Raw genomic sequence first — 25,568 nt, 5'->3', positions numbered from 1 at the left:
CATACTGTGAATTAATCAAGAGAAGACGACTGACATTTACACAAGCATAAATGGAAATGATATCTGAAGGAATCTATTTAATAAGCTCTTGCTTTCACTGCTACATCAATTTTTTTCACCATTTTATTATCTATGACGAGACCTAACAGAGGCCTTCTCTTTTCATATGAGTGAGTGGGAAACACCTTCTTTTATGATGATGAAAAGGGATTAACAATTACTGGTACCCAAGGATATCAATTGCATTCTTTATCCTAATCCAGATACTGGCCCTAGGAAAGCTACCATGTAACTTGGGTGCAGAGAGGGGCAAATGTCACTGCATTGCAGATAGAATCCAGAAAATGCCATAAGTGATTCAGATCAGATCAGATCAGTCGCTCAGTCGTGTCCAACTCTTTGCGACCCCATGAACTGCAGCACGCCAGGCCTCCCTGTCCATCACCAACTCCCGGAGTTCACTCAGACTCACGTCCATCGAGTCAGTGATGCCATCCAGCCATCTCATCCTCTGTCATTCCCTTCTCCTCCTGCCCCCAATCCCTCCCAGATTAGATGCAGTTAAAATACTTATCAGAATTACATAATAAATATAGTCTTACATGTCCATCAACTTAGGGGTCAAACAGGAATTTATGGGTTACTCTGTATAGTGAAAAGATAACATAGCAGAATTGAGACTGCTCTCCTTAGGAAGGCTGTTTGCAAGGTTGGCCATTGGCTGGCATCAAGGAACTTGGCAGGCAAAGACTTCCTTACACAGATGTAAAACTTGTCTTCAATGATGCACATGGCTCACTATGTCTAGACTGTTTGTGCAGACAATCGTCTAAACACCTGCTTTTCTTTGCAGAGTCTAGAATTTGGAATGTGTTAGGCAGAGGGTACTTCAGTGACCAGCCCCCGATAAATATGTTGGGTACTGAGTCGCTAATGAGCTTCCCTGGGACACAAAAACATGTCCCATTTCACTACTGGAAGAAATTAAGCACCTTCAAATTATATATAGGTACAAAACCCAAAATATTTACTATCTGGCCCTTTAAGAAAACATTTACCAACCTCTGTTATGTTGCATAAGAGTTACTACACGTTCTATGTACATGTTCAATCTATTCTTGATACCTTTTTATCATTTTTCTTCTTTCAAAAGAGTTAATATTATCTGTTCTAACCACATTTATAGGTATGAACACATTTCACATTCACATTCTGAATTATTCAAAGAACAGCTGACCTTTCAGCAACTCAAGGGTTAGGGATGCCAACTCTCCATGCATTATATAATTTGTAGTCAGCCCTCTGTACCTGCAGTTCCTCCTTATCTGCAGTTCGGCCCCACAAATTCAACCAACCAGAGATTATGTAGTACCTCTAGTATTTACTATTGAAAAAAACCCATGTATAAGTATACCCACACTGTTCAACCATGTGTTGTTCAAGGATCAACTGTAACTCAATATGTATATTTAAACATTTGAATTTGAACATACTCTTTCAAGAACTGCATTAATTACTTATCTTGCTTCACTGACTATTCCTTCTGATATTAGCAGTTAAAAAGTTGACTCATGGGCCATGTTTTATACATGAATAGACACTACAACTAAAAGTTATTTTAGATTTCCTCTATGTATCATCTCAACTGACACAAGAAGCCATTTAAATCAAATTATCCTTCCTTCTTATGTTTCCTTCAGGAAAACATGAAATTAGAAGAGAGAAAGCCAGGAGAAAAAGTTCAGCAGCAAACAAAACCGTTCAACAAGGTTGTTTTAAAAATTCTAAGAACATAAAAGTGAAGAATTATTTACTATTTTGGATTAACACCTATACTCTCCATTAAGGTATAAAAGGAATGTGGAAGTGAATAGAATTTATAGAGAAAATCCATTGATATTATCAAGTTGGAGATTACCTCTATAAAAAATGACTTGAGTTCAGGGAGGTGTTGAAACAGGTTAAAGGTTGAAGTGTCTGTTTTGGCTTGCTTCTGCACTGCTTCCTCTGCTGATAATCTAGAAGGGTGTGGTTCCTTAAAAAAATTAAGGAAAAATAATTCATAATTACATTAAAATACCTCTCACTATATTCCCTCATACATACTGGACTCTAGATTCAATGGATTACATTCTATGCACTATTGACAACTTGAACTGCTCAGACAATTCCCTCAGCAGAGTTTGGCTCGCTTCATTCCTAGAGAAACCCTACTTCTACAGTCTTTCTTATTGATATCTCCCTTGAAATTCTAAGTCAGAAGTAATTAATTACTCTCTTTCATTATTTTCCTCTGCACATTACATTATTTAGCATTTTATTCAGTACTTATTTCTTTTTATGTTGGTTTATATATAGTTGCTTATGGTCTTTTCCAACTAGACAACAGATATCTTAAAGTAAGAAAGTAAATCTTATTCAGTTTTGGATTTTAACCATGTAGAAGAGTATCATAAATATGGTACACACTGATGTATATATACTGGTAAACTTAAATGGATTATTCAAAAATCAAAGTTTATAAAATGGGTGAATCTTTATAATTCCTGAAATAAGATCTGAATGTCCATATTACTGGAATTGAATTATAGATATTGCTGCATTGCTTTTCAAATAAATTATTATTATTTCTTAGATTTTATGTCACAGACAAAAGACAGTATCACCTTTTTAAATAAGAGAATTACAAGTCAAATTATTATTCCAATGCCACAGTTAAAATGTAGAATAGAACTCTATCTAAAGAGGATTCTTCTGTCTCTATTGTAAAATATTGCTATTGTAGTTCAGTCACTAAGTTGTGTCTGCCTCTATGCAACCCCATGGACTGCAGCACTTTTTCCTGGAATATGCTCAAATTCATGTCCATTGAGTCAGTGATACTATCTAACCATATCATCCTCTGCCATTTCCGTCTCCTTTTGTCTTCAATCTTTCCCAACATCAGGGTCTTTTCCAATTAGTCAATTCTTTGCATCAGGTGACCTAAATACTGGAGCTTCAGCTTCATCATGAGTCCTTCCTGAATAGTCAGGGCTGATATCCTATAGGACTGACTGGTCTGATCTCTTTGCAATCCAGGGGACTCTCAAGAGTGTTCTCTAAAATATTAAATCATGGGAAATAGATTTGGCAGCTCTAATTCAATATTTAGCTCTCAATTAACCATGAGAGTATTTACTTTATTTGAAATCAAAAGCTTATTTTTAATGACTTTTTTTATTATAAAAACTAATTCACACTACCCTTGTTAAAAAAAAAAAAGTTAAGCTGCTGAAAAATTACTATAGAATCTATTTTAAAGTCCAATGAAGTGTTCTGTTATTCTGTTACTTTTACCTCTGACTGTCAGCAAGCACTGATTTCAAATATGGATATTCTGTAAAGATCAATATTGGAGACTTCAAATAAATCGTTGCTAATAAACAGTAACAATTATAAAGCTCAGTCTGATCAATGAATTAATGAAGAACATCTATAAGTCAGAATTTAGATATACCTTTGCGATTATAGCTATGGAGATATCAATTCAACAAATATTTACTGCACACAAATTATATGCAAGAAAGATACAAAAATGATTAAAAGAAGGTTATTGACTTGAACATAGCTATAATATAGTGATGCAGATGGATAAATAAACAACTAAGTCAGAAAATGTCATAATTAGGATGTAAACAACCTACAAGAACTGGAAAAATGATCTACAAGTTCAACAAGGGGGCTTACAGCTATTAATTCAGAGGAAACACGGGATGGCAGAAAGGCTTCAGAGTTAAATGATCAGGCATCCAAATTCTGCCCCAGTCACATTCTAGCTGTGTAAAGGTGGAAAAAGTACTTGACTTTTCTAAGGCTAGGTATTAATTTCTATGAAATAGAGCTTTATCATCTAAAAAAATAAGGCTAATTTTTGAATATTTACTGTGAGGGTTAGGTAAATCACTTAGCACAGTGCTAGCATAGGACAGTATCAACTTAATAAATGCTATTATGTATTCTTCATTTCTAAATTCACACTAACAAAGATAAAAATGTCTTTGCAAACTAATATTAGACTAACCTCTATGATAATTTTTTTTTCCTTCTCTCTCTCTCCTTTTTACCCTGTGTGGACAAACAGGGATTGAACCGGTGGCCCCTGTCCTGGCAGTGTAGATTCTTAACCACTCGATCACCAGGGAAGTTCTCTTTCTCCATTTAAACAAAGGAGGGAATACTAGCTCACCTGACAGGGACCTTCAACCTCACCTTTTCCTCTCAGGAGATAACTAAATAAAGGTGATCGGCTTTTTGAGTAAATATAAATCCTCTGTGACTCAAGAGAAATTGACTGAATATGTGGATTTCGACTGTAATATTTTGTTATTCAAAATAGGAAGAATCATTTAAATTTACTTTTTTTTTTAGTCACAGTATAATTTTTTTCCAAATTCTAGATAATTCTGAAATAAAGTTTTAAATCATTAAAATTATTGAAAATAATGGTAGTACTATTCCTTAGCAATTAACTTCTAGACTTACGTAATTAGTAACTTTTACGCTTTACCTTTAACAGTTGACAAGGTGTTTGCCCAAAATTGTTAATCATCCCTTCTAAGGCTTTTCTTTCCTTCTCATCTGTTAAGGCATCCAGATCCACAGCTCCTAAAACCAAGAAAAATAAGCCGAAACAGTGAAAACAAATCAGTAAGCCACGCAAGTGTTTAAAATACCAGAGACTGATTAGTATATTTTCAACAAAATATTCTGAGTGGAAATAAGTAAATTTTTAAAAAATCAGTAACACTTCAGATATTAAATATGCATAAAAATAAATTCCACCCACTATTTACAACTAAAAAGGCTTTAACCAAAAGTTAACTATAAAAGTTTCTATAAAAGTCTATAAAAGTTTCTCTTGGAAAAATATAGACTATACTCATTGTACACCTGATTGCTTTCTTTATGATAGTTAAGCTGAAACAAGTGTAAAAACCACACAAAAACGCTGCTATACTGTCTATCTAATAAAAGTTGGAAAAAGTGATGTTCTGGCAAACTGATTATACCAAGTCATACTTAATAGGGATTGTTACATGGCTAGTATTTGACCAAAGTAGGTAAAATCTGATTTCAAAATCTATGCTCCTAACCACCATGGCAAACTGATTATACCAAGTCATACTTAATATGGATTGTTACATGGCTAGTATTTGACCAAAGTAGGTAGTCTGATTTCAAAATCTATGCTCCTAACCACCATGTTATGCTACCTCTCTACAAAACTGTTACCAAATGAACCAAGTAAGGTAAGATAGAACAAGCTTGTCTATTTACCAAAAGTCAAGGGGGTTCTGTTCAATTCACAAAACTTCATACTATTCATGATCTTTAGAAGTATTAGCTCTATGGAAGGATTAGAAAAGAACTCCTGGACTTCCCTGGTAGTACAGTGGATAAGAATCCGCCGGCCACTGCAGGTGACATGAGTTCTATTCCTGATCTGTGAAGATTCCACATGAAGCAGAGCAACTAAGCCTGTGTGCCACAAGACTGAAGCCCATACGCCCAGAGCCTGTGTGCTCCGCAAGAGAAGCCACTGCGCTGAGAAGCCCATGCACCACAACGAGGAGTAACCTCTCTCATAACAACTAAAAAAGACTATGTGAAGCAACAAAGACCCAGAACAATCAAAAATAAAATAAACAAAAATATTATACAGCAGAAATTCTTCTTAAGCCTTTCAAAGCCTTCAGAAAATGCACTTGATCCTGAGCTAGACATCAGAATGTTGTTTAGTCACTAAGTCACCTCTGATTTTGCAACCCCATGGACTGCAGCACACTAGGCTCTTCTATTCTTCACTGTCTCCAGAGTTTGCTCAAATAATGTCATCTTACTATCACTGGAAAATATTCATTCATAATTCTAAAAAGTCTTCTATAAAGTGTGTTAACAATTTAAAACTGTATATTCAGACTTTCCTGAACAGGACACATATGGCCAGAGATCAAAATATTTAATGCCACCAATATTTGATCCTTATAATTTGATTTGCATATATGTACCTTTTTTATTTTTTTTATTTTTAAGCAGCACTCTGGAGAAGGAAATGGCAACCCACTCCAGTATTCTTGCCTGGAAAATTCCATGGACAGAGGAGCCTGGCAGGCTACAGTCCATGGGGTAGCAAGAGTCAGACACAGCTTAGCAACTAAGCAATGAACACAGCAACAATGGTAAACATTTACCTCTTATTTCCATCAGTACTCAACCCAACTATTTATAGCATCAAGATGAAGCAGATTCACCAAGGCTTCTCAAGGATGTTACTATCCAAAAGGGTTGGGGTTGCTCACACTTAAAAGACATATGAGGCCCTATTATCTCAACCTTTACATTCATTTTCATTCATCCTAAAGAAAACGTGTTCAGAAGTTCTAGTACACATTTGGTACATAATAATTCGATGATAGTTCATAAATTCTACGTGTCCCTTCAAGAAAAATATTGTAGTTATTTCTCTCATTTCTTCCTAGCTTTAAAGCATCTCAAACTCCTTATGTAAGATAGAATTTATTTCATTAAAATATTTTATGGAGATATTTTCCACACAAGTTTAAAGAAAAGTTCAATCTTCTATGTTAAAACTAAGATGAAGTTTACTATGAATCTATGGTAAGAGATAATATACAGTAGATTTGGTGCTGACAACTCATTATATTTTTTTTCCACTGAGCCCAAGTAGATTTCATTCTCCATATTTTGAGTCAAATCGTGATCAAATGGATGTTTAAATTTAGAGATGGGATAAATGAAACTATTGTTTTAAAAAAGCACTCTTTCAAATACAAAAGGCCACTAAAGCTATTTTTTAAAAATTTTGTGGATTTTTTTGTGGGAGGAAGTGAGCTTCACATCCTACTACTCCACCATCTGGATAACCCCCCACAAGTAGTTGGTTGGTTTTCTTTTAATTAATTATTTATTTTTAATCTTTTGGCTGTGCAGGGTCTTCATTGCGGTGCATGGGCTTTCTCTAGTTGCCGCACACAGGTTCAGTTGTTCCACAGCATGTAGGATCCTAGTTCCCCAAGGAGGGATGGAATCCACGTCCCCTGCATTGTAAGATGGATTCTCAACCACTGGGCCACCAGGGAAGTCTCTAAAACTATTTTTTAAATGTAGTCTTTCTCATGTTAAATAGTTATGTCTAAAATACCATTTATAAATACATATTAAATAATATTTTCCCTTTTTTTGATGGACTCCTGTGGCATGCAGGATCTTATTTCCCTACCAGGGATCAAATTCATGCCCCTTGTAGTGAAGAACAGATTTCTAACCACTGGACAGTCAGGGAATTTCTAATAATATTTTCTATCAACATAATATAAGAAAAAAGTATATAGGCTTATACCTTCGTAACTACAGTAATAGAAAACATTGAGTGCCTCCACTGCAGCCGGCCCCCTCTGTTTATAGCCAAAAATCAGATCTATCCATTCATGAAGATGAGCAGAAACATATTCGGACTCCTAGAAAGAGAACAAATTTAATCATTAATATAGTTACCTTTGACTACACTGTAAACATAGGTCCTTTGAAAAAGTAAGAGCATTTGAAATATTTCCACATACAAATATTAATGCTATAATAAAATTATCTCAAAATGACACTAAGTATGTATCTAACATCTATTACAAATATTGACTATATTCTATCTAGGAAAATGTAGATATCATATTTACTAATATTTATTACATAAATATCTCCTAACTATTGGGTGAAAAAATAACATATATTCTAATAGCCCAAATATGAACAACAAAAAAATTAATGATAGCTGTAGAATACATTTTTCTTGTGAAACTTCTACTGAAATATTTGTCTAGAAATTCAATTCCCTCTGTCCATGGGATTTCCCAAGCAAGAATACTGAAGTGCATTGCCATTTCCTCCTTCAGGGGATCTTCCAGACCCAGGAATCAACCCCCGAGTCTCCTGTGTTTCCTGCGTTGCTGGCAGATTCCTTACCACCAAGCCATCGAGATCAAAAGCGTGGCTACAAGACAATCTACTGAGATGTCAAAAATCTGAGGTTGTGTGTCACAGACCCATTTAACTAGAAAATAGAGCCTCTTAAGATTGTTAAGAACATTTTCCTGTTGTAGCCTCCCCCTGAGCTCAAAGGAGATAATGGACAATCTTGTTTGTGGACTGTTTTTTACCCAATAGAGTTGATTTATAAGAAACCCACAACATTTTAAAAGAAATCGCATTAGTTCAACATGAGAAAGATAAAAACTGTTCAAAAAATAAGATTTTTGGCTTCCAACTTACCATGAGGCATGTTAAGTTGCTCAATCGTGTCTGACTCTTTGTGACCCTATGAACCATAGCCCACCAGGCTCCTCTATCCATGAGAGTCTCCAGGCAAGAATACTATAGTGGGTTGCCATACCCTTCCCCAGGGGATTTTCCCAACCCCGGGACCAAACCCACGTTTCTTGAGTCTCCTGCATTGGCAGATGGGTTCTTTACCACTGGCTTCCAACTTAACTACGATTAGGAAAAGAGGCTGGCAAAGATACTCTTGTAAAAATATTTTTTGTTTTAGTTTTTATGGAAAAGAATAACTCAGAGCAAAAGCCCAAATGCCTGAGGGTAGAACAAAATGATCCATGGAAAACCAGTTATCATGGAATAGCAGTGGGCTATAAAGGAACTGGTCTTCACGACCAAGATAATCATGATGGTGTGATCACTCACCTAGAGCCAGACATCCTGGAACGTGAAGTCAAGTGGGCCTTAGAAAGCATCACTATGAACAAAGCTAGTGGAGGTGATGGAATTCCAGTTGAGCTATTTCAAATCCTGAAAGATGATGCTGTGAAAGTGCTGCACTCAATATGCCAGCACATTTGGAAAACTCAGCAGTGGCCACAGGACTGGAAAAGGTCAGTTTTCATTCCAATCCCAAAGAAAGGCAATGCCAGATAATGCTCAAACTACAGCACAATTGCACTCATCTCACACGCTAGTAAGGTAATGCTCAAAATTCTCCAAGCCAGGCTTCAGCAGTACGTGAACCGTGAACTTCCAGATGTTCAAGCTGGTTTTAGAAAAGGCAGAGATCAAATTGCCAACATCCAATGGATCATGGAAAAAGCAAGAGAGTTCCAGAAAAACATCTATTTCTGCTTTACTGACTGTGCCAAAGCCTTTGACTGTGTGGATCACAACAAACTGTGGAAAATTCTGAAAGAGATGGGAATACCAGACCACCTGACCTGCCTCTTGAGAAATCTGTATATAGGTCAGGAAGCAACAGTTAGAACTGGACATGGAACAAAAGACTGGTTCCAAATAGGAAAAGGAGTATGCCAAGGCTGTATGTTGTCACCCTGCTTATTTAACTTATATGCAGAGTATATCATGAGAAACGCTGGGCTGGAAGAAGCACAAACTGGAATCAAGATTGCTGGGAGAAATATCAATAACCTCAGATATGCAGATGACACCACCTTTATGGCAGAAAGTGAAGAGGAACTCAAAAGCCTCTTGATGAAAGTAAAAGTGGACAGTGAAAAAGTTGGCTTAAAGCTCAACATTCAGAAAACTAACATCATGGCATCCGGTCCCATCACTTCATGGGAAATAGATGGGGAAACAGTGGAAACAGTCAGACTTTATTTTTCTGGGCTCCAAAATCACTACAGATGGTGACTGCAGCCATGAAATTAAAAGACGCTTACTCCTTGGAAGGAAAGTTATGACCAACCTAGATAGCATATTCAAAAGCAGAGACATTACTTTGCTAACAAAGGTCCATCTAGTCAAGGGTATGGTTTTTCCTGTGGTCAAGTATGGATGTGAGAGTTGGACTGAAGAAAGCTGAGTGCCGAAGAATTGATGCTTTTGAACTGTGGTGTTGGAGAAGACTCCTGAGTGTTCCTTGGACTGCAAGGAGATCCAACCAGTCCATTCTGAAGGAGTTCAGCCCTGGGATTTCTTTGGAAGGAATGATGCTAAAGCTGAAACTCGAGTACTTTGGCCACGTCATACGAAGAGTTGACTCATTGGAAAAAACTCTGATGCTGGGAGGGATTGGGGGCAGGAGGAGAAGGGGACGACGGAGGATGAGAGGGCTGGATGGCATCACTGACTCGATGGACATGAATCTGAGTGAACTCTGGGAGTTAGTGATGGACAGTGAGGCCTGGTGTGCTGCAATTCATGGGGTCGCAAAGAGTCGGACATGACTGAGTGACTGAACTGATAAAGGAACTGAGAGCATGTCCAGGCTAGAATTCTGAACTGCTGTAAACAGTCAGAAGTTCACAGTAAAAAGTAAGAAGTTAGGTGCCTCTGGTTTCCCTCTCCCTTTCGAATGTTTGTGTCTATTATAGTTCTCCTGTCCTTATTACACTACTGTTGTTACGTGGGGGATTAACTTGTATCTACTTCACAGTCTTCAGATCCAAGAGGAGATGCACTGGAGTAGTTTCATCCACACATGGATTTGATGTAGATGACTAAAAAGATTCTGGACTTCAGGCCTCATGGCTTTCTGCGGGGGTCAGCAAAACTACTGCTTGTGGGCCAAACCTTACTGGCATTCAGATTTGTAGATTAGTAGAAGACAGCCATATCCCATTTTCTTTTGCACTAGAATGGCAGAATTTCAACACACAGTAAATTTAGAGCTAACAAAAATTTTTACTACCTGGTCCTTTAAAAAAGGTCTGCAGAACCCTGCCTTAATGAGGTGGGACTGTGGGAAGCTCTTAAGAGGAAGTATGCTCATTTTGCATGCGGAAGGAATGTAAACACTTCGAGGCCAAAGGGCAGCCTCTGTGTGGTGGATTAAAGATAGTTGCAATTCTTTCTCACTCCCACCATTAAGAGATGGGGTTTACTTTCTTTCCTGTGGAATCTGCACTGATCCTGTACTATTTAACCATTAGAGAGGAAGGCATATGTGGTACAGCAACAGTTCACAGCTTAAACCAGATAGTTCACAGGAAGCTTCTGAAAAGTTTCTGCCTACTTAAAAAGTTATAGATTATCTTTCAGAGTTGTGTTACTTTTTCTCCCAATTCTCTATTCATGCATGGGGTTATTGTTTACAAGTATAAATCTAGAAGAGAACAGCTGACTCATTGGAAAAGACCCTGATACTGAGAAAGGTTGAAGACAAAATAAGATGGTGACAGAGGATGAGACAGACCCACTCAATGGACATGAATCTGAGCAAACTCCAGGAGACAGTGAAGACCAGGGAAGGCTGGCATGCTGCAGTCCATGGGGTCACAAAGAGTCGGACTTGACTTAGTGACTGAACACCACCAACAACAAATTATAAACTAATCCAGAATTCTGAAGTTTGACAAACTACCTACTAACAATAAGGAGCGTTCCCAGGTATTGGCCATTTAGTTCTAGAATCTGAAACATGTCAGTTTAGATAGAAAGCTAGGTGGGCTCTGTGGGTGTGGAGGCGGAAACAGTGTCTTCAAGATAATAACGTAACAGCGATATTAAATGAAATCTTACTAGTCCTTCAACTCCAAAATGGAAATTTTGCTAAAACTAGCAAAACATTTACGTAGTATTTAGTATTCATTTAGCTATCTTATTAAAAACTTACTGAATTCCTTCAGAGGAAAAAACAATGTTCTTATCCTTGATAGATTTGAAACAAATAAGGGAACTATGATATATCAAACTACATCAGCTGGGTGACTGAAACATACATACAACAGGCAGATGCCTTACAGAAGTGAATCTTTTTTTTTTTGCTATATATCTGAGGGACAGTACTACTATAGTCTCACTATATCAGAAGATTCATAACTTCAAAATAAATTACTATATTATACTTTCTAAAATAGCATATAATACAGATTACAAATTAATGAAGAAAAATATTAGCTATACTTTATTCTATCATTCTCTGGAAAACACATATATCTTTATCTTATTAATCTGCTTAATAACTAAACATAAAAATCTTACCAGAGCTTTCCTATGTTTACAGATGAAATCTTCAGCAGACTTAGCCCATTTGGGGAGAACGACATCATTTACTAGTTCTTTGGAAACTTGTAGACAACCCAAGTTAAATTCTAAGATGTAAAAAATAAATGTATCATATCATTTTAGATTTAAATAAATCAAGTAAAACAAATAAAAGGGCATATTCCTTAGCAAAACTAGGTTTTTTCTGTTTTTTATTTTTATTTTTTTTTTGTTTTTTAAAAGTAAAAGATGAGAATCAAGTTTTTATAAAATTTGACTTAAAAAATCAATTAAAAATTTTTTATTTTATATTGGGGTACAGTTGATCAACAGTGGCGTGTTAGCTTCAGGTACAGAGCAAAGTGACTCAGCCATGCATAGATGTGTATCTATTCTTTCTCAAATTCTTTCCTGATTTAGGTTATTACAGAGCATTGAGTACACACTTCTCTGTGCTACACAGCAGGTCCTTATCTATTTTAAATATAGCAGAATGTACGTCAATTTCAAACTCACAGTCAATCCCACTTATTAAGTTCCCTTCTTGAGTAAATTTATTGAACAGGTAAAAATAACTCATCTATTAGAATGTATTTTCTTTAACATTTGATCAAAAAAGAAAATGAAAATAAGATAATTTAAAATGAATTATTAGAAAAAAATAAACTACAATTAGTTATTAGAAGATAAATCAAATTAATAGTTTATTTTTTGCTGAGAAAAATTATAATTATGACCAAAATCTTAACCTGAACAAAAATGCAACAGTAAGCATTCTTCATACATTAAAAAGAATTAAAACAGTTCCTCTAATGGTTAACTTACAAAACCCAGTGACTTAAAGTTTTTGGGTGTAACTTACACCTTAAACTTACTCAAGTTTACCTTATGGAAGGACAACATATTTCTACAACACTATTTTAAATAGATATTGACATAATAAATATTTGCTCATACTAGTTATGATAGAAGACAGTATTTTGACAAAACTGTCCCAAAGATAAGATTTTCTTGTTCATACATATGGAAAAGGAAAAGTGTTAACACAGAAGTCCTTCATTAAAGAAGTTATCTAAAAATATCAGTGTTCCTTAAAGCTGCAGAGACGTTTAAAGGTCAAAAAATATCACGATGCAGGGTCTGTGGCCTTAACTCAACTACTATATGACAGATACTGGTGGCCACCTGACAGGCATCCTTCCTTATCTAATAGCAGAAACTTTATTTTATTCAAGTGTGCATCCTGCCCTATATTTCATGCTTGTTGCAGGTGACTGGCATAGGCATTGGTACATGACCCAGCTCTGGACAGTGAAGGGAGATCATGAGAAAGGGTTTTTCACTCTTAAGAAACAACACAAAGAATTAAAAGTTTCAATTGTTTCTAAGACAATGTTGCATCTGCCTATGATGTCTAGAATTTTTTAGTCATGATAGTAACTGGCCAAGAACAAATCTAAAACACTCAGAACAGCAGTGTAAAAAGATACAGAAGGAACTTGACTCTGAGGATGCTGTTAAGTTACCATATCTCAGGATTTTTATTATGGAAAATAAATACTAACATTTTCTTCCTCATACAATTTTGAGTGGCTTTTATTAATATTTGTTGTCATTCTAATGAATATACTTTGTTTTCTCCCACCCAGCTCATTTTGAATAAATTGGCAATGGATAATTAGAAATGGAGGCCACCAGGACAGTAGTAATAGAGAGCAACTAGCTCTGGCTCTGGTGAATGTCAGAAATTGTCAAGCTGCTAAGCAGACCTTGAATTCTGGGTCCAAATTTAATCTGCTCATCCCTTCTATCCTGGATACCTTGCCCTAGAAGATCCAGTCCTCTGGTTGACTAGGGTCAGATTTGTCAACAGTTTCACTCAGTTTTCTGAAGGTGACCAATTAGAACTGCCTTTCTCTGAGAATCAGATGCCTTGGATCCAACAACCGGTCCTAGAGCGCACAATCCAAGGTCATGAGACCCTGGATATGCTCTCACCAGCACGGCAAATAATTCTACTGAGCAAGCAATGGGTCAAACATTAACATTTCATGCTAGGGGAGGAAAAGGAAGTTAACAGCCCTTGACTCTGGAATTTCCCTAAAGAACACAAATTGGAACGATCTTGCCATTTTCTTATTTGTACTTAAATCTAAAACCAAGTCATCGAAAATGTATTTGGATATTCTTAAAAGACCATATTTCCTTCTATGATTCTTTTCTTCAAAAATATAACATGATACGTATAGCTGATTCACTTTGCTGTACAGTAGAAACAACCACAACGCTATAAAGCAACTATACTCCAATAAAAATTAATTTAAAATAATAACATAATAATAATATGGTTTTTCAAATATTGTGGTAACTTAAACTCAGTCATTATTTTCAAATTGCCTCCTGTTTTCTACTCTAAAAGAAGTCAGCAAACTTCTACAAAGAGACAAAGAATAAGTATTTGGGGCTTTGTGAACCTATGGTCTCTGCTGCAACTAGTCAAATCTGCTATTACACTGTGAAAGCAGCCACAGCTTATGTAAATGTATTGGCCAGTTGTATTCCAAAAAACCTTATTGATAAATACTAGTTTGCTCAGATTTGGCCCATGAATCTATAGTTTGCTGACCCTTGATATAAACCTTCATCTTATCTAACTCAAACACTTTAACTCATGTAGCTGTACGGCTGAAATAGCTTGCAGCCACTTTTTGCTTCACTAGTAAACACTGTACTCGGATAAATTCCCTTACTAATTCATATTTCACTCATTTATCTTATTCACTGTAGCATTTCTGTAGAAGGTAAGACTAGTACCTGGACATTAAGTTAAGCCATGTCACTGAGTAATAAAAACACAGAATAAATAATCTATAGGTCATCACAAAAAATGTCCTAAAAGATATTTTTCAAGATCTTCCATTGGGACCTAGTCAATCCAGTTTTTAAACTATTTCTTACGATTTTGATTTTCCAAAAACTCTGGGAAATAGAAGAATTCAGGAATAAGTTCCTTCACATCATATGGATTGTCCATGAGAGCCTGCCAGGTAGCAGGGATGGAATGGAACTGTCGATCAGCACAGTCGAACCTACATGTGGAGATGGAAGGGAGCAGTGAGTCCTGACTGAGCAACAACAGGCTAAAACAAATTACACTTTCTTCAGGGTGCCTCATGTTTAGTTTCTCTTTATTTACCCTTTCTCTTTACCATCTAAAAACAAAATATGCTCTCCTTATGAGAATCTTTATTTTGTTGTCAGGAAGTAAATACTATAATTTTAATCACTAGTATCATCTTAGATGAAAATGGCATAATTCTGCTGAGTAAAATTTATTACAGAGTGTAAATAAATATTATTTGGATATTTTAAAATTACAGAGTTTAAATATCACTAAGTATTATAGTATTTATGATATAGTTAACAGATCTATAGGAATGCTGCTGATTAATTTATGATACAAAATATCTTTACAAACTTTGGCTAAAAAGTAGATAGTGAGTTAGGGAAATAATTCTGTAGCTAAAGCTTTTATACTTTACTCCCATATACTATTATCTTATTTTAACTTTATTTTCAAGTTCTATCATTTGCCTACAGTAATTGAAAGACGTGGTCATGCTGCAATTTTTATTACGTTTTAGCTAATCACAAACAGCATAAACCCCTTCTGTTTCATCTCCTTTGACACTGCTTTCCCAGTTTTATCCCATAAATGATGTCTTCTAAGTGACAACTGATGACTAATATGACTCTTCTTGTGCCTAGCAATCTTGTTTTGAAGCACAACTGAACTTAGCAGAACTCTAAATTTAACTATAGTCAATGACTGGGTCATCAATAAAGTCTAAGAATGATATATTCAAATTCAGTGAAAGGTACAGCTTTAAGGGCAGAATCTTTTTGTTTGGGTGGAGGGAGAACAGCTTAACTGATATATAATTAACATATATGTAATTCACTCTAAGCGAACAATTCAATAGCTTTCAGTATATTCAGAACTGTGCAGCCATCACAATAAACAATTTTAGAACATTTCATCACTCCAAAAAGAAATCCTGTATCTAATAGCAGTCACTCTCCATTCACCCTCCCTCTAGCCCTAGGCAATTACTGATCTACTTTCTGTCTCCATGGATTTGTTTTTTTTAGCCGCCTTATGTAAATCATATATAACATATGGTATCTTGTGCCTGGCTTATGTCATTCAACATACTACTGTTTCATCCATGTTGTAGCATATATCAATCTTTCACTCCTTCTCTTAACTTATAGCTAAATAATATTCCACACCATGGGTATACCACGTTTCATTTATTCCTTTACCAGTTTATGGGCATTTGGGTTATTTAAATATTTGGACTATTACAAATAAAGCTGTTAAGGCCATTTGTGTGCAAGTGTTTGCATAAACATACATGTTCAATAATCTTGGGTCTATACCTAGGACTGGAATTGCTGGGTCATGGGTAATACTATGTTTAATGTTTTGAAGAACTGCCAGACTGTTTTCCACAGAGGCTGCATCATCTTAAATTTCCACTGGCAGTACATAATTGTTCCAATTTCTCAACATCTCATCAACAGTAGGTATTATCTATCATTTTATTACAGCTATCTTCATGAGTGTAAAGAGGTATCGCAGTTTGGTTTTGATTTGAATTTCCCTGATAACCAATGATGTTGATCAACTTTTCACGTGTTTATCAGACATCTGTAATCTTCTTTGGAGAAATGTCCATTTAGATCTTTTGTTCAGTTTTTAATTGAGTCATTTGTCTTTTTACTGTTGCATTGCAAGGATTTTTTTTATATATTCTAGATACAAGTCCTTTATCAGATCTATAATTTGCAAATGTTTTCTCCAACTGAACTGGCTGTATTTTTACTCTCTTGATGAGGTCCTCTGAAGCACAAACAGAATCTATTTTTGAGGCCTTATTAAAAAAATCATTTAAAAGCTGTAAAATCACTAAAAGCTGAAGAGACCCAGGTTTGCTTTCCCAGAAGGAAAATTACCTGACTTCATGGCAAATATAACATTTGGAGATATGTAGTGATCTAAGCCTCTCCTTGAAAGACAAGGCTCAGTGAACTAAAGACAGGAATAAGGAACCCAGGCTAATTTTGAGAGATAAACATTACATGGAAAGAGAGCAAAACAGGCAATGTTTACATAGTTTCTGATTGGTCTGAAAAGGCAAGAGGATAATGTTAAAGAATAAGGCAACAGGGAGACAAAATGAGAGTAAGTAGAGAGGCACCTGGAGGATACGCTGGGGAATGGGGCATTCTTGAAGAAGTTTCTTTCTTTAGGATAAATAAGAAAATGTGAAACTTAGGTAAGGTATAATATAGACAGGTGATAACAATAATACGGTGGCATCACAGACCTGTTTGAGCTGCTATTAATAATCTAAGGGCTCTCATTCCTCTCTATTTTTATTCCTATTGATCAATATTTTTAGGAGGACTACAGAGGCACTGGTTAGACATTTCTGGTAGATGTTTTGGATTAAGGTCTAAATCAGTTCTAAGTCTGAATCTCTGGTAGATTCCTAAACCCAGTTGAAAATAACAAAAGTACACTGGATAACAGTAAAGAGGAATTCGCCTTAAAAGTCATTTGTGTAAGTCAGTTTGAGTGCCCTGTTATCAAACTAGTTTGGCTACTTTTATCTAGGGGCTATTATATGAATCAAAACCTAAAAAGAGGAGAATAAAAAAGGTAAGGTGCTGTTATAATAGTATATGAAAGTGAAAGTGTTAGTTGCTTAATTGTGCTTGACTTTCTGTGATCCCATGAACTGTAGCCCACCAGGCTCCTCTGTCCCTGGAATTCTCCAGGCAAGAACACTGAAGTGGGTAGCCATTCTCTTCTCCAGGGGATCTTCCTGGCCCAGGGATCAAATCTAGATCTCCTGCATTGTAGACAGATTCTTTACCATCTGAGCCACCAGGGAACCCTATAACAGTACATGACATGAAAGCAAAGAGTTTTCAACACTATCATATAGTCTTAAGAAAACAGTTTATTTACCCGAAACATACCTTCCACTCTGAAGCTGGATGTGGAGGGTGGTGAATGGTTCTGTACGAATAAGATAGTGCATAACTCCAGCAGAATTTGAATAGTGAGTACCATAATGAAATTTGTCAATAGTTCCCATAGGATCCTCAAAATTTTCATATCTAAAAATAGAAACTAAAGTTTTATAATCACAATAACAAAATTAATTTAGGATAGATGCTTGTATTGTATTGCTGAAAACAGTTTATTAAGAGGCTATGTACTCATATCATCACAACACATAATAAATGAAAAAAATTACTAATACTTTCTAAACAATATAGTAGTACTAATAGTGGAGTTTGGAATACTTTTGTATTATGCAATAATTATTTTCACTACAGATAGATTAGAAATCACAGAAAACCAAAAATAAATTTAAAATCAATTAAAATTGTACTTCCCAGAGATAATAAATAATAACATTCTGGCAAACATTTGTCAATTATGCATTAATATATATTTTAATATAAAATACATTTTAATATAAAACTGTTACACCTAGTATATTGTTCACAACTTATTTTTTCATCTAACAATTTTCTATTAACATCTTACAAAATATATAAGTGACTCACTTTGCTGCACAGCAGAAACTAACACATCGTAAATCAACTACATATCAATAAAAATTTTTTACAAAATCTTAGAATATATAACGATTTAACTATTTATTTATAGATAGTTAGGTTGTTTCTATTTTTCTGCTGTTTTAAGAATGTGATAATTAGACATCATAGTACGGCCAAGGTAATAGAAAAAAATATAGAGGGTCAGTCAAGAATTGTGAAAATGAATGTCTAATAATTCAAAGGTAGAAGGAAATAGATGTGTATAGCACAAGGAACTCTACTCAATATTCTGTGATAAACTATATGAGAAAAAATCTGAATAAGAATGAATATATGTGTGTATTACTGAATCATGTTGTTGTACAGCTGAAACTAACACAACACTGTAAATCAACTCTACTCCAATAAAATTAAATAAAAAAAATAGACAGTGAAATAGAAAGAAGGCTTAAGTCAGATTACTAGCAAAGGGCATATATATAATAACTCTTCAAGCACTATCACTAATGTTGTAATTGTTCTGAACGGTGACATCTGAGTTAGTGGGTATAAAATCTAAATAAGAACGAACAGTTTTTTGGAAGCAATACACATTAAAATTTTAAACCAAAATACTAATCAATTTGTCAAGCTAAGGTCAATTTCCTTTTTACATAGAAATCATTAATATTCAGGAGAATAAAGAGAGTTTTTAGGCCAAAGTCATTTGTACCTATGAAGAAAAATATATTATTGAAACATAAATTAAATTGTATCTTCCATTATCTACAAAATAAGTTAACCTATATGAAATGTACTTCCTATGGAACAGTGTTAGTAGTTTGACTAACAGCAGTGAGGTAATATACATACAGCAAAATTCCATTAGTAAATCAAATATTAAACACTGCAAAAAGGTCTTATGGAAGATTTGCAAATAAAAAGGAAAAAAATAATGTACTATCAACTCTCAAAAAAATCTACAACTAAGTTTTTGTTTGCAAACACTTTGTCTTTATTACTGGAAGTTATCCATAAGTTCACATGGAGAAAAAGGAAAATTAAAATTATTCTTTTACTTGTCAGCCACTTGCTTTGAATAAAAAAAAAAATGAGACATTTACAGGATGGATGATCATCAATATATATAACTATAAATATTTTCTTTCCTTTCAAATGTTACTTTCTAAATTTTCTTACATTTCACTGTTTTTTATTCACATTATTACTGAAAAGATTAGTATTATTAATTTGGTATCTACCAAAATAGTACATCAGATGTAAATGCTAGATTAGTAGGTTATTAAGTCTAAAATCCTTAGGGATAAAGAACTCCACCCTTGCACACCTACTTTTTGTCTTTTAATTGGATAGATAATTGTTTTGCAATGTGGTTTTAGTTTCTGCTGTACAACAAAGTGAATCAGCTATACATATACACATCCCCTCTCTGCTGAGCCTCCCTTCCCCCCAACCCTCCATCCCACCACTCTAGGTCATCACAGAGCACAGAGCTAAGGTCCCTGTGCTATCGAGCAGCTTCCCACTAGCTGTCTATGCTACACAAGGTTCTGTTTACATGTCAGTGCTACGCTCTCAACTAATCCCACACTTTGCCACCCCAACCCCCTGCCGCTGGTGTCCACATGTCAGTTCTCTATGTCTGCATCTCTATTCCTGCCCTGCGAACAGGCTCATCTGTACCACCTTTCTAGATTTCATACATATGTATTAATATATGATATTTGTTTTTCTTTTTATGACTTCACTCTCTTATTACAAGGAGAAAAGAAATTCTAAACAACATTAATTTAAATTTGGTAATGAAGGGACACAGACTACAGTCAAGATATTGGAAAGACAACTGATAACATTATCAAGAAAACTTAATGAAGGAATTATCAGACTCTAATTAGTAAAAGTAACACTTGGTTAGCCATAGGAGAAATCAATACAAATTCAAACTGCTATGGGTATATCTATCAAAGCAGATGAAAGGCACTTACTTTTCTCTCGTGGCTTTGGCATTCTTATCATTAACTACCCCAATTGGTTTGGATAGATCTCGAAATACAGATGGGTTATTAAGATCCAACTCTTCTGAAGTATAATCTTGTAAAATCCAGGGGAACTAAAAGAGCCACAATTTACAATTTAGACATTCTTTCCAAGGGAAGCTACCAGTTTGATAACTAATATCAAACACTTTTCTAAAGACAAAAAGGGACAGTCTTTACTTTTTCCCTGTTGCAAATGTTTATTCATCTTTAGCTCAATAACCAGAAGCATTAACTCCTATAATCCCATTGAAATATTCTCAATGAAGGGAAAGAAAAAAGGCTTTCATTTTTAAAATGCCCTTAATATTTATATACATCTTAAAAATAGCAGGGTAAGAAATAAATAGAAAGGAAAAATAGTTTTTACATCTTTTTAAAAATAAAAACTAGTTATAAGCCACTTATATTTTTGTATATAATAAAATTGAAAGGCAAGTGTATATTTACAGGATTTTTATAAAACTCACCACAGGATACTGTGCAAGGTCATTATAGGTTCGTCCTGCCATTGTATTTAACTGAATGAGGTAGTCAAAATTTGATATCTCTCTGTTTACCCATTTCTAGATAGCATAGAAAAAAATCAGAATTAGTCTACATCTCTTAGAAATCAATGACTATTACTGACAGTACTAAAATAATCTTGCATCCACTATCTCTATCATCTTTCTGGTAAAAGAAGTTAAGTTTTTGAAAAAAGATTAAACAGAGAGAAAAATCAAAATACTTCTCCTAAGTTCACTTCCTTTTAAAAACTGGTCTTTAGAAAAGAAAGTTCTCACACTGCAGTCTAAAAGATCTCCTATAATAATTAAGTCTTTTCTTTAGTTAAAAAATATATTATTTGAATATAAAAATCTTTAATTCTAGGAGTGCCCAAATTTTAAATTTTTGTAATTAACTGAAATCTTCCTAAGTATATATATTAAAATACCAGTATCTCAATGTACTTAACAGATCTACAAATTTTAAATAACATTATATTATTATATCTCTGCTCAGAAAAATTCCTTTATACAGAAAAGGTAGGTGGGATTTTGCTATAACAGATAAAACTTTCTAAAGAAAGACATAATCATTATTTTTTTAATCACCTTGTTAAATCTAGCCTACTCTACACAGTGTGAATATGCTCAAGCATATTTTTTGAAGACAGATTAACATACACCTTTCAGTTCAGTTCAGTTCAGTTCAGTCGCTTAGTCATGTCCGACTCTTTGCAATCCCATGAATCACAGCATGCCAGGCCTCCCTGTCCATCACCAACTCCCAGAGTTCACTCAGACTCACGTCCATCGAGTCAGTGATGCCATCCAGCCATCTCATCCTCTGTCGTCCCCTTCTTCTCCTGCCCCCAATCCCTCCCAGCATCAGAGTCTTTTCCAATGAGTCAACTCTTCGCATGAGGTGGCCAAAGTACTGGAGTTTCAGCTTTAGCATCATTCCTTCCAAAGAAATCCCAGGGCTGAACTCCTTCAGAATGGACTGGCTGGATCTCCTTGCCGTCCAAGGGACTCTCAAGAGTCTTCTCCAACACCACAGTTGAAAAGCATCAATTCTTCGACCCTCAGCCTTCTTCACAGTCCAACTCTCACATCCATACATGACCACAGGAAAAACCATAGCCTTGACTAGATGGACCTTTGTTGGCAAAGTAATGTCTCTGCTTTTGAATATGCTATCTAGGTTGGTCATAACTTTCCTTCCAAGGAGTAAGCGTCTTTTAATTTCATGGCTGCAGTCACCATCTGTAGTGATTTTGGAGCCCAGAAAAATAAAGTCTGACACTGTTTCCACTGTTTCCCCATCTATTTCCCATGAAGTGATGGGACCGGATGCCATGATGTTAGTTTTCTGAATGTTGAGCTTTAAGCCAACTTTTTCACTCTCCACTTTTACTTTCATCAAGAGGCTTTTGAGTTCCTCTTCACTTTCTGCCATAAGGGTGGTGTCATCCGCATGTCTGAGGTTATTGATATTTCTCCTGGCAATCTTGATTCCAGCTTGTTTCTTCCAGTCCAGCGTTTCTCATGATGTACTCTGCATATAAGTTAAATAAGCAGGGTGATAATATACAGCCTTGACGTACTCCTTTTCCTATTTGGAACCAGTCTGTTGTTCCATGTCCAGTTCTAACTGTTGCTTCCTGACCTGCATACAGATTTCTCAAGAGGCCAGTCGTGTGGTCTGGTATTCCCATCTCTTTCAGAATTTTCCACAGTTTATTGTGATCCACACAGTCAAAGGCTTTGGCATAGTCAATAAAGCAGAAATAGATGTTTTTCTGGAGCTCTCTTGCTTTTTCCATGATCCAGCGGATGTTGGCAATTTGATCTCTGGTTCTTCTGCCTTTTCTAAAACCAGCTTGAACATCAGGAAGTTCACGGTTCACGTACTGCTGAAGCCTGGCTTGGAGAATTTTGAGCATTACCTTACTAGCGTGTGAGATGAGTGCAACTGTGCTGTAGTTTGAGCATTATCTGGCATTGCCTTTCTTTGGGATTGGAATGAAAACTGACCTTTTCCAGTCCTGTGGCCACTGCTAAGTTTTCCAAATGTGCTGGCATATTGAGTGCAGCACTTTCACAGCATCATCTTTCAGGATTTGAAATAGCTCAACTGGAATTCCATCACCTCCACTAGCTTTGTTCATAGTGATGCTTTCTAAGGCCCACTTGACTTCACGTTCCAGGATGTCTGGCTCTAGATGAGTGATCACACCATCGTGATTACCTGGATCGTGAAGATGTTTTTTGTACAGTTCTTCTGTGTATTCTTGCCACCTCTTCTTAATATCTTCTGCTTCTGTTAGGTCCATACCATTTCTGTCCTTTATCGAGCCCATCTTTGCATGAAATGTCCCCTTGGTATCTCTAATTTTCTTGAAGAGATCTCTAGTCTTTCCCATTCTGTTGTCTTCCTCTACTTCTTTGCACTGATCGCTGAGGAAGGCTTTCTTATCTCTTCTTGCTATTCTTTGGAACTCTGCATTCAGATGCTTACATCTTTCCTTTTCTCCTTTGCTTTTCGCTTCTCTTCTTTTCACAGCTATTTGTAAGGTCTCCCCAGACAGCCATTTTGCTGTTTTTTGCATTTCTTTTCCATGGGAATGGTCTTGATCCCTGTCTCCTGTGCAATGTCACAAACCTCATTCCACAGTTCATCAGGCACTCTATCTGCCAGATCGAGGCCCTTAAATCTATTTCTCACTTCCACTGTATAATCATAAGGGATTTGATTTAGGTCATACCTGAATAGTCTAGTGGTTTTCCCTACTTTCTTCAATTTAAGTCTGAATTTGGTAAGTTCACTTAAAGTGTGCCTTAAGCAAAAGACATGTAGAAATGTGAGAAATGAATCTATCTATACAGAAAGTCCAATAATACTTATGTGTCAAATTGAGGAATCAGTACTTTAATGAATAAAGTCTATACCACAGAAAGCAGGGAATGTACTTTTAAATAAAGCTTATTCCATAAACAATAGGAAGGAATTGCTGATGGCTTTTGAACAAGAGCAACGTTTAAAGATTAAGATTAACACATATGTAGGAGGAAAGAGAGAGTCAGGAGGCAGAGAACCTAATTAGGAGACTACTAACAACACCAGAGAGCAAAAAACAAGAGCCTTTCCTTGGCTTTTGACAGTGAAAATTCAAGAGATGTTGGGATTATATGAGGATAAAATGCGTGGAAGAATTAGTTAGTTTTGGCAGATAGAAAGACTGGAGAAACTTTCTTCTGCCTGTATTCCAAGGTGTCTCGTATTTTTTCATTTTTTCTTGTGCATGGATTTTTATTATTAAGAAAAGTCCCACATTATTTTTTTAAAAGAACATTATAATGAAAGAAGAAGTTATAAGACATGCCCATGAACTGAACAAAATCGGAGCTGGAGGACAGGGAACTCTTATGTGTGAGAGAAACAGAAAGATTCAAAGACAATTCAAAAGATCAACCTGAATGGAAGAACAGCAGTTGTATGATCAAAATAAAACAGTCAGAAAGAAGATTTACTTCTAGGCAAAAGTCTAAGATACAAAATTAACACCAAACAGTGACTTAAAATTTCCTACCTGTGTCAGTCCTGATGCTTTGAATAACTCCTGTGGTGATCTGGTTCCGTAACTATTTGGAGAATGAAGTGACAACAGTCTGCTATATACTTTGTTCCTAACCTATTAAAAAAGCAGCACTTTATGCGTTAAAAATAGAATAAGAGAAAACAGGATTATGGCTTTATTAACAGATTTATTGAGATATAATTCACATACCATAAATTCACCCTTTTAAAGTATATAATTCAGTGAGGTTTTTCTCTTTTTTAAAAAAATATTCACAGAGTTGTACAACTATTCACATTATCTAACTCTGGGACATTTATGTCATCCTCAAAAGAAACTACATACTTATGAGCCATCACTCCCCAATTTCCCTCTTGTCCTCTGACAACAACTAAACTTTCTGTCACTATGGATTTGCCTAATCTGAACACTTCACTTAAACAGAAGATTACAGTTTTAACTTCTTTATTTTACTAGGCTTAACAAACTTATGACATACATTTTTTTTAGAATGCTACAGTATATTAATAGAGTAATCATCACACATTTTATCAGAAAACTAGCTCACTTCCAGTTCAAATCTAGTTCTGTCATTTACTAATCATCTGGACAAATCAATTAATTTACTGAGTCTCATTTGTGTATTCAATATAATAATTTTACCCTTTACAGTTTTGTGGATTGTTCAGGGCTATGCAAATGTAAAGAAATAAAATTAATCTTTGAACTTCAGCTTCCTCATCTATAAAAAAAAGGAATGGAATTTTCCATATCTAATCTGAAGACTGTTATGAAGATTAGGTACCACATATAAATAT

The 25,568-nt window shown here is 35.4% G+C and overlaps 1 protein-coding gene across 6 annotated transcripts in view; it reads right to left on the bottom strand.

The window, feature by feature from the left end:
* The window catches only part of NBEAL1 (neurobeachin like 1), a 164,009-nt gene that overhangs the window by 21,534 nt on the left and 116,907 nt on the right, over nucleotides 1-25,568 (bottom strand). For all 6 annotated transcript variants that reach the window (XM_061382133.1, XM_061382104.1, XM_061382147.1 and 3 more), the window contains 9 exons: nucleotides 24,763-24,864; nucleotides 21,155-21,250; nucleotides 20,634-20,758; nucleotides 18,058-18,198; nucleotides 14,965-15,095; nucleotides 12,004-12,113; nucleotides 7,403-7,520; nucleotides 4,550-4,647; nucleotides 1,919-2,035 (listed from right to left, as the gene is read on the bottom strand). In XM_061382133.1, the coding sequence (XP_061238117.1) occupies nucleotides 1,919-2,035; nucleotides 4,550-4,647; nucleotides 7,403-7,520; nucleotides 12,004-12,113; nucleotides 14,965-15,095; nucleotides 18,058-18,198; nucleotides 20,634-20,758; nucleotides 21,155-21,250; nucleotides 24,763-24,864 (1,038 nt within the window). The remainder of the gene's footprint in view (nucleotides 1-1,918; nucleotides 2,036-4,549; nucleotides 4,648-7,402; nucleotides 7,521-12,003; nucleotides 12,114-14,964; nucleotides 15,096-18,057; nucleotides 18,199-20,633; nucleotides 20,759-21,154; nucleotides 21,251-24,762; nucleotides 24,865-25,568) is intronic.

The sequence above is a fragment of the Bos javanicus genome, chromosome 2 (genome assembly GCF_032452875.1).
Source record: "Bos javanicus breed banteng chromosome 2, ARS-OSU_banteng_1.0, whole genome shotgun sequence".
Taxonomy (NCBI): Eukaryota; Metazoa; Chordata; class Mammalia; order Artiodactyla; family Bovidae; genus Bos; species Bos javanicus.
Note: the sequence above shows the minus strand (reverse complement) of the source record. Positions and strands in the feature narration are given on the sequence as shown.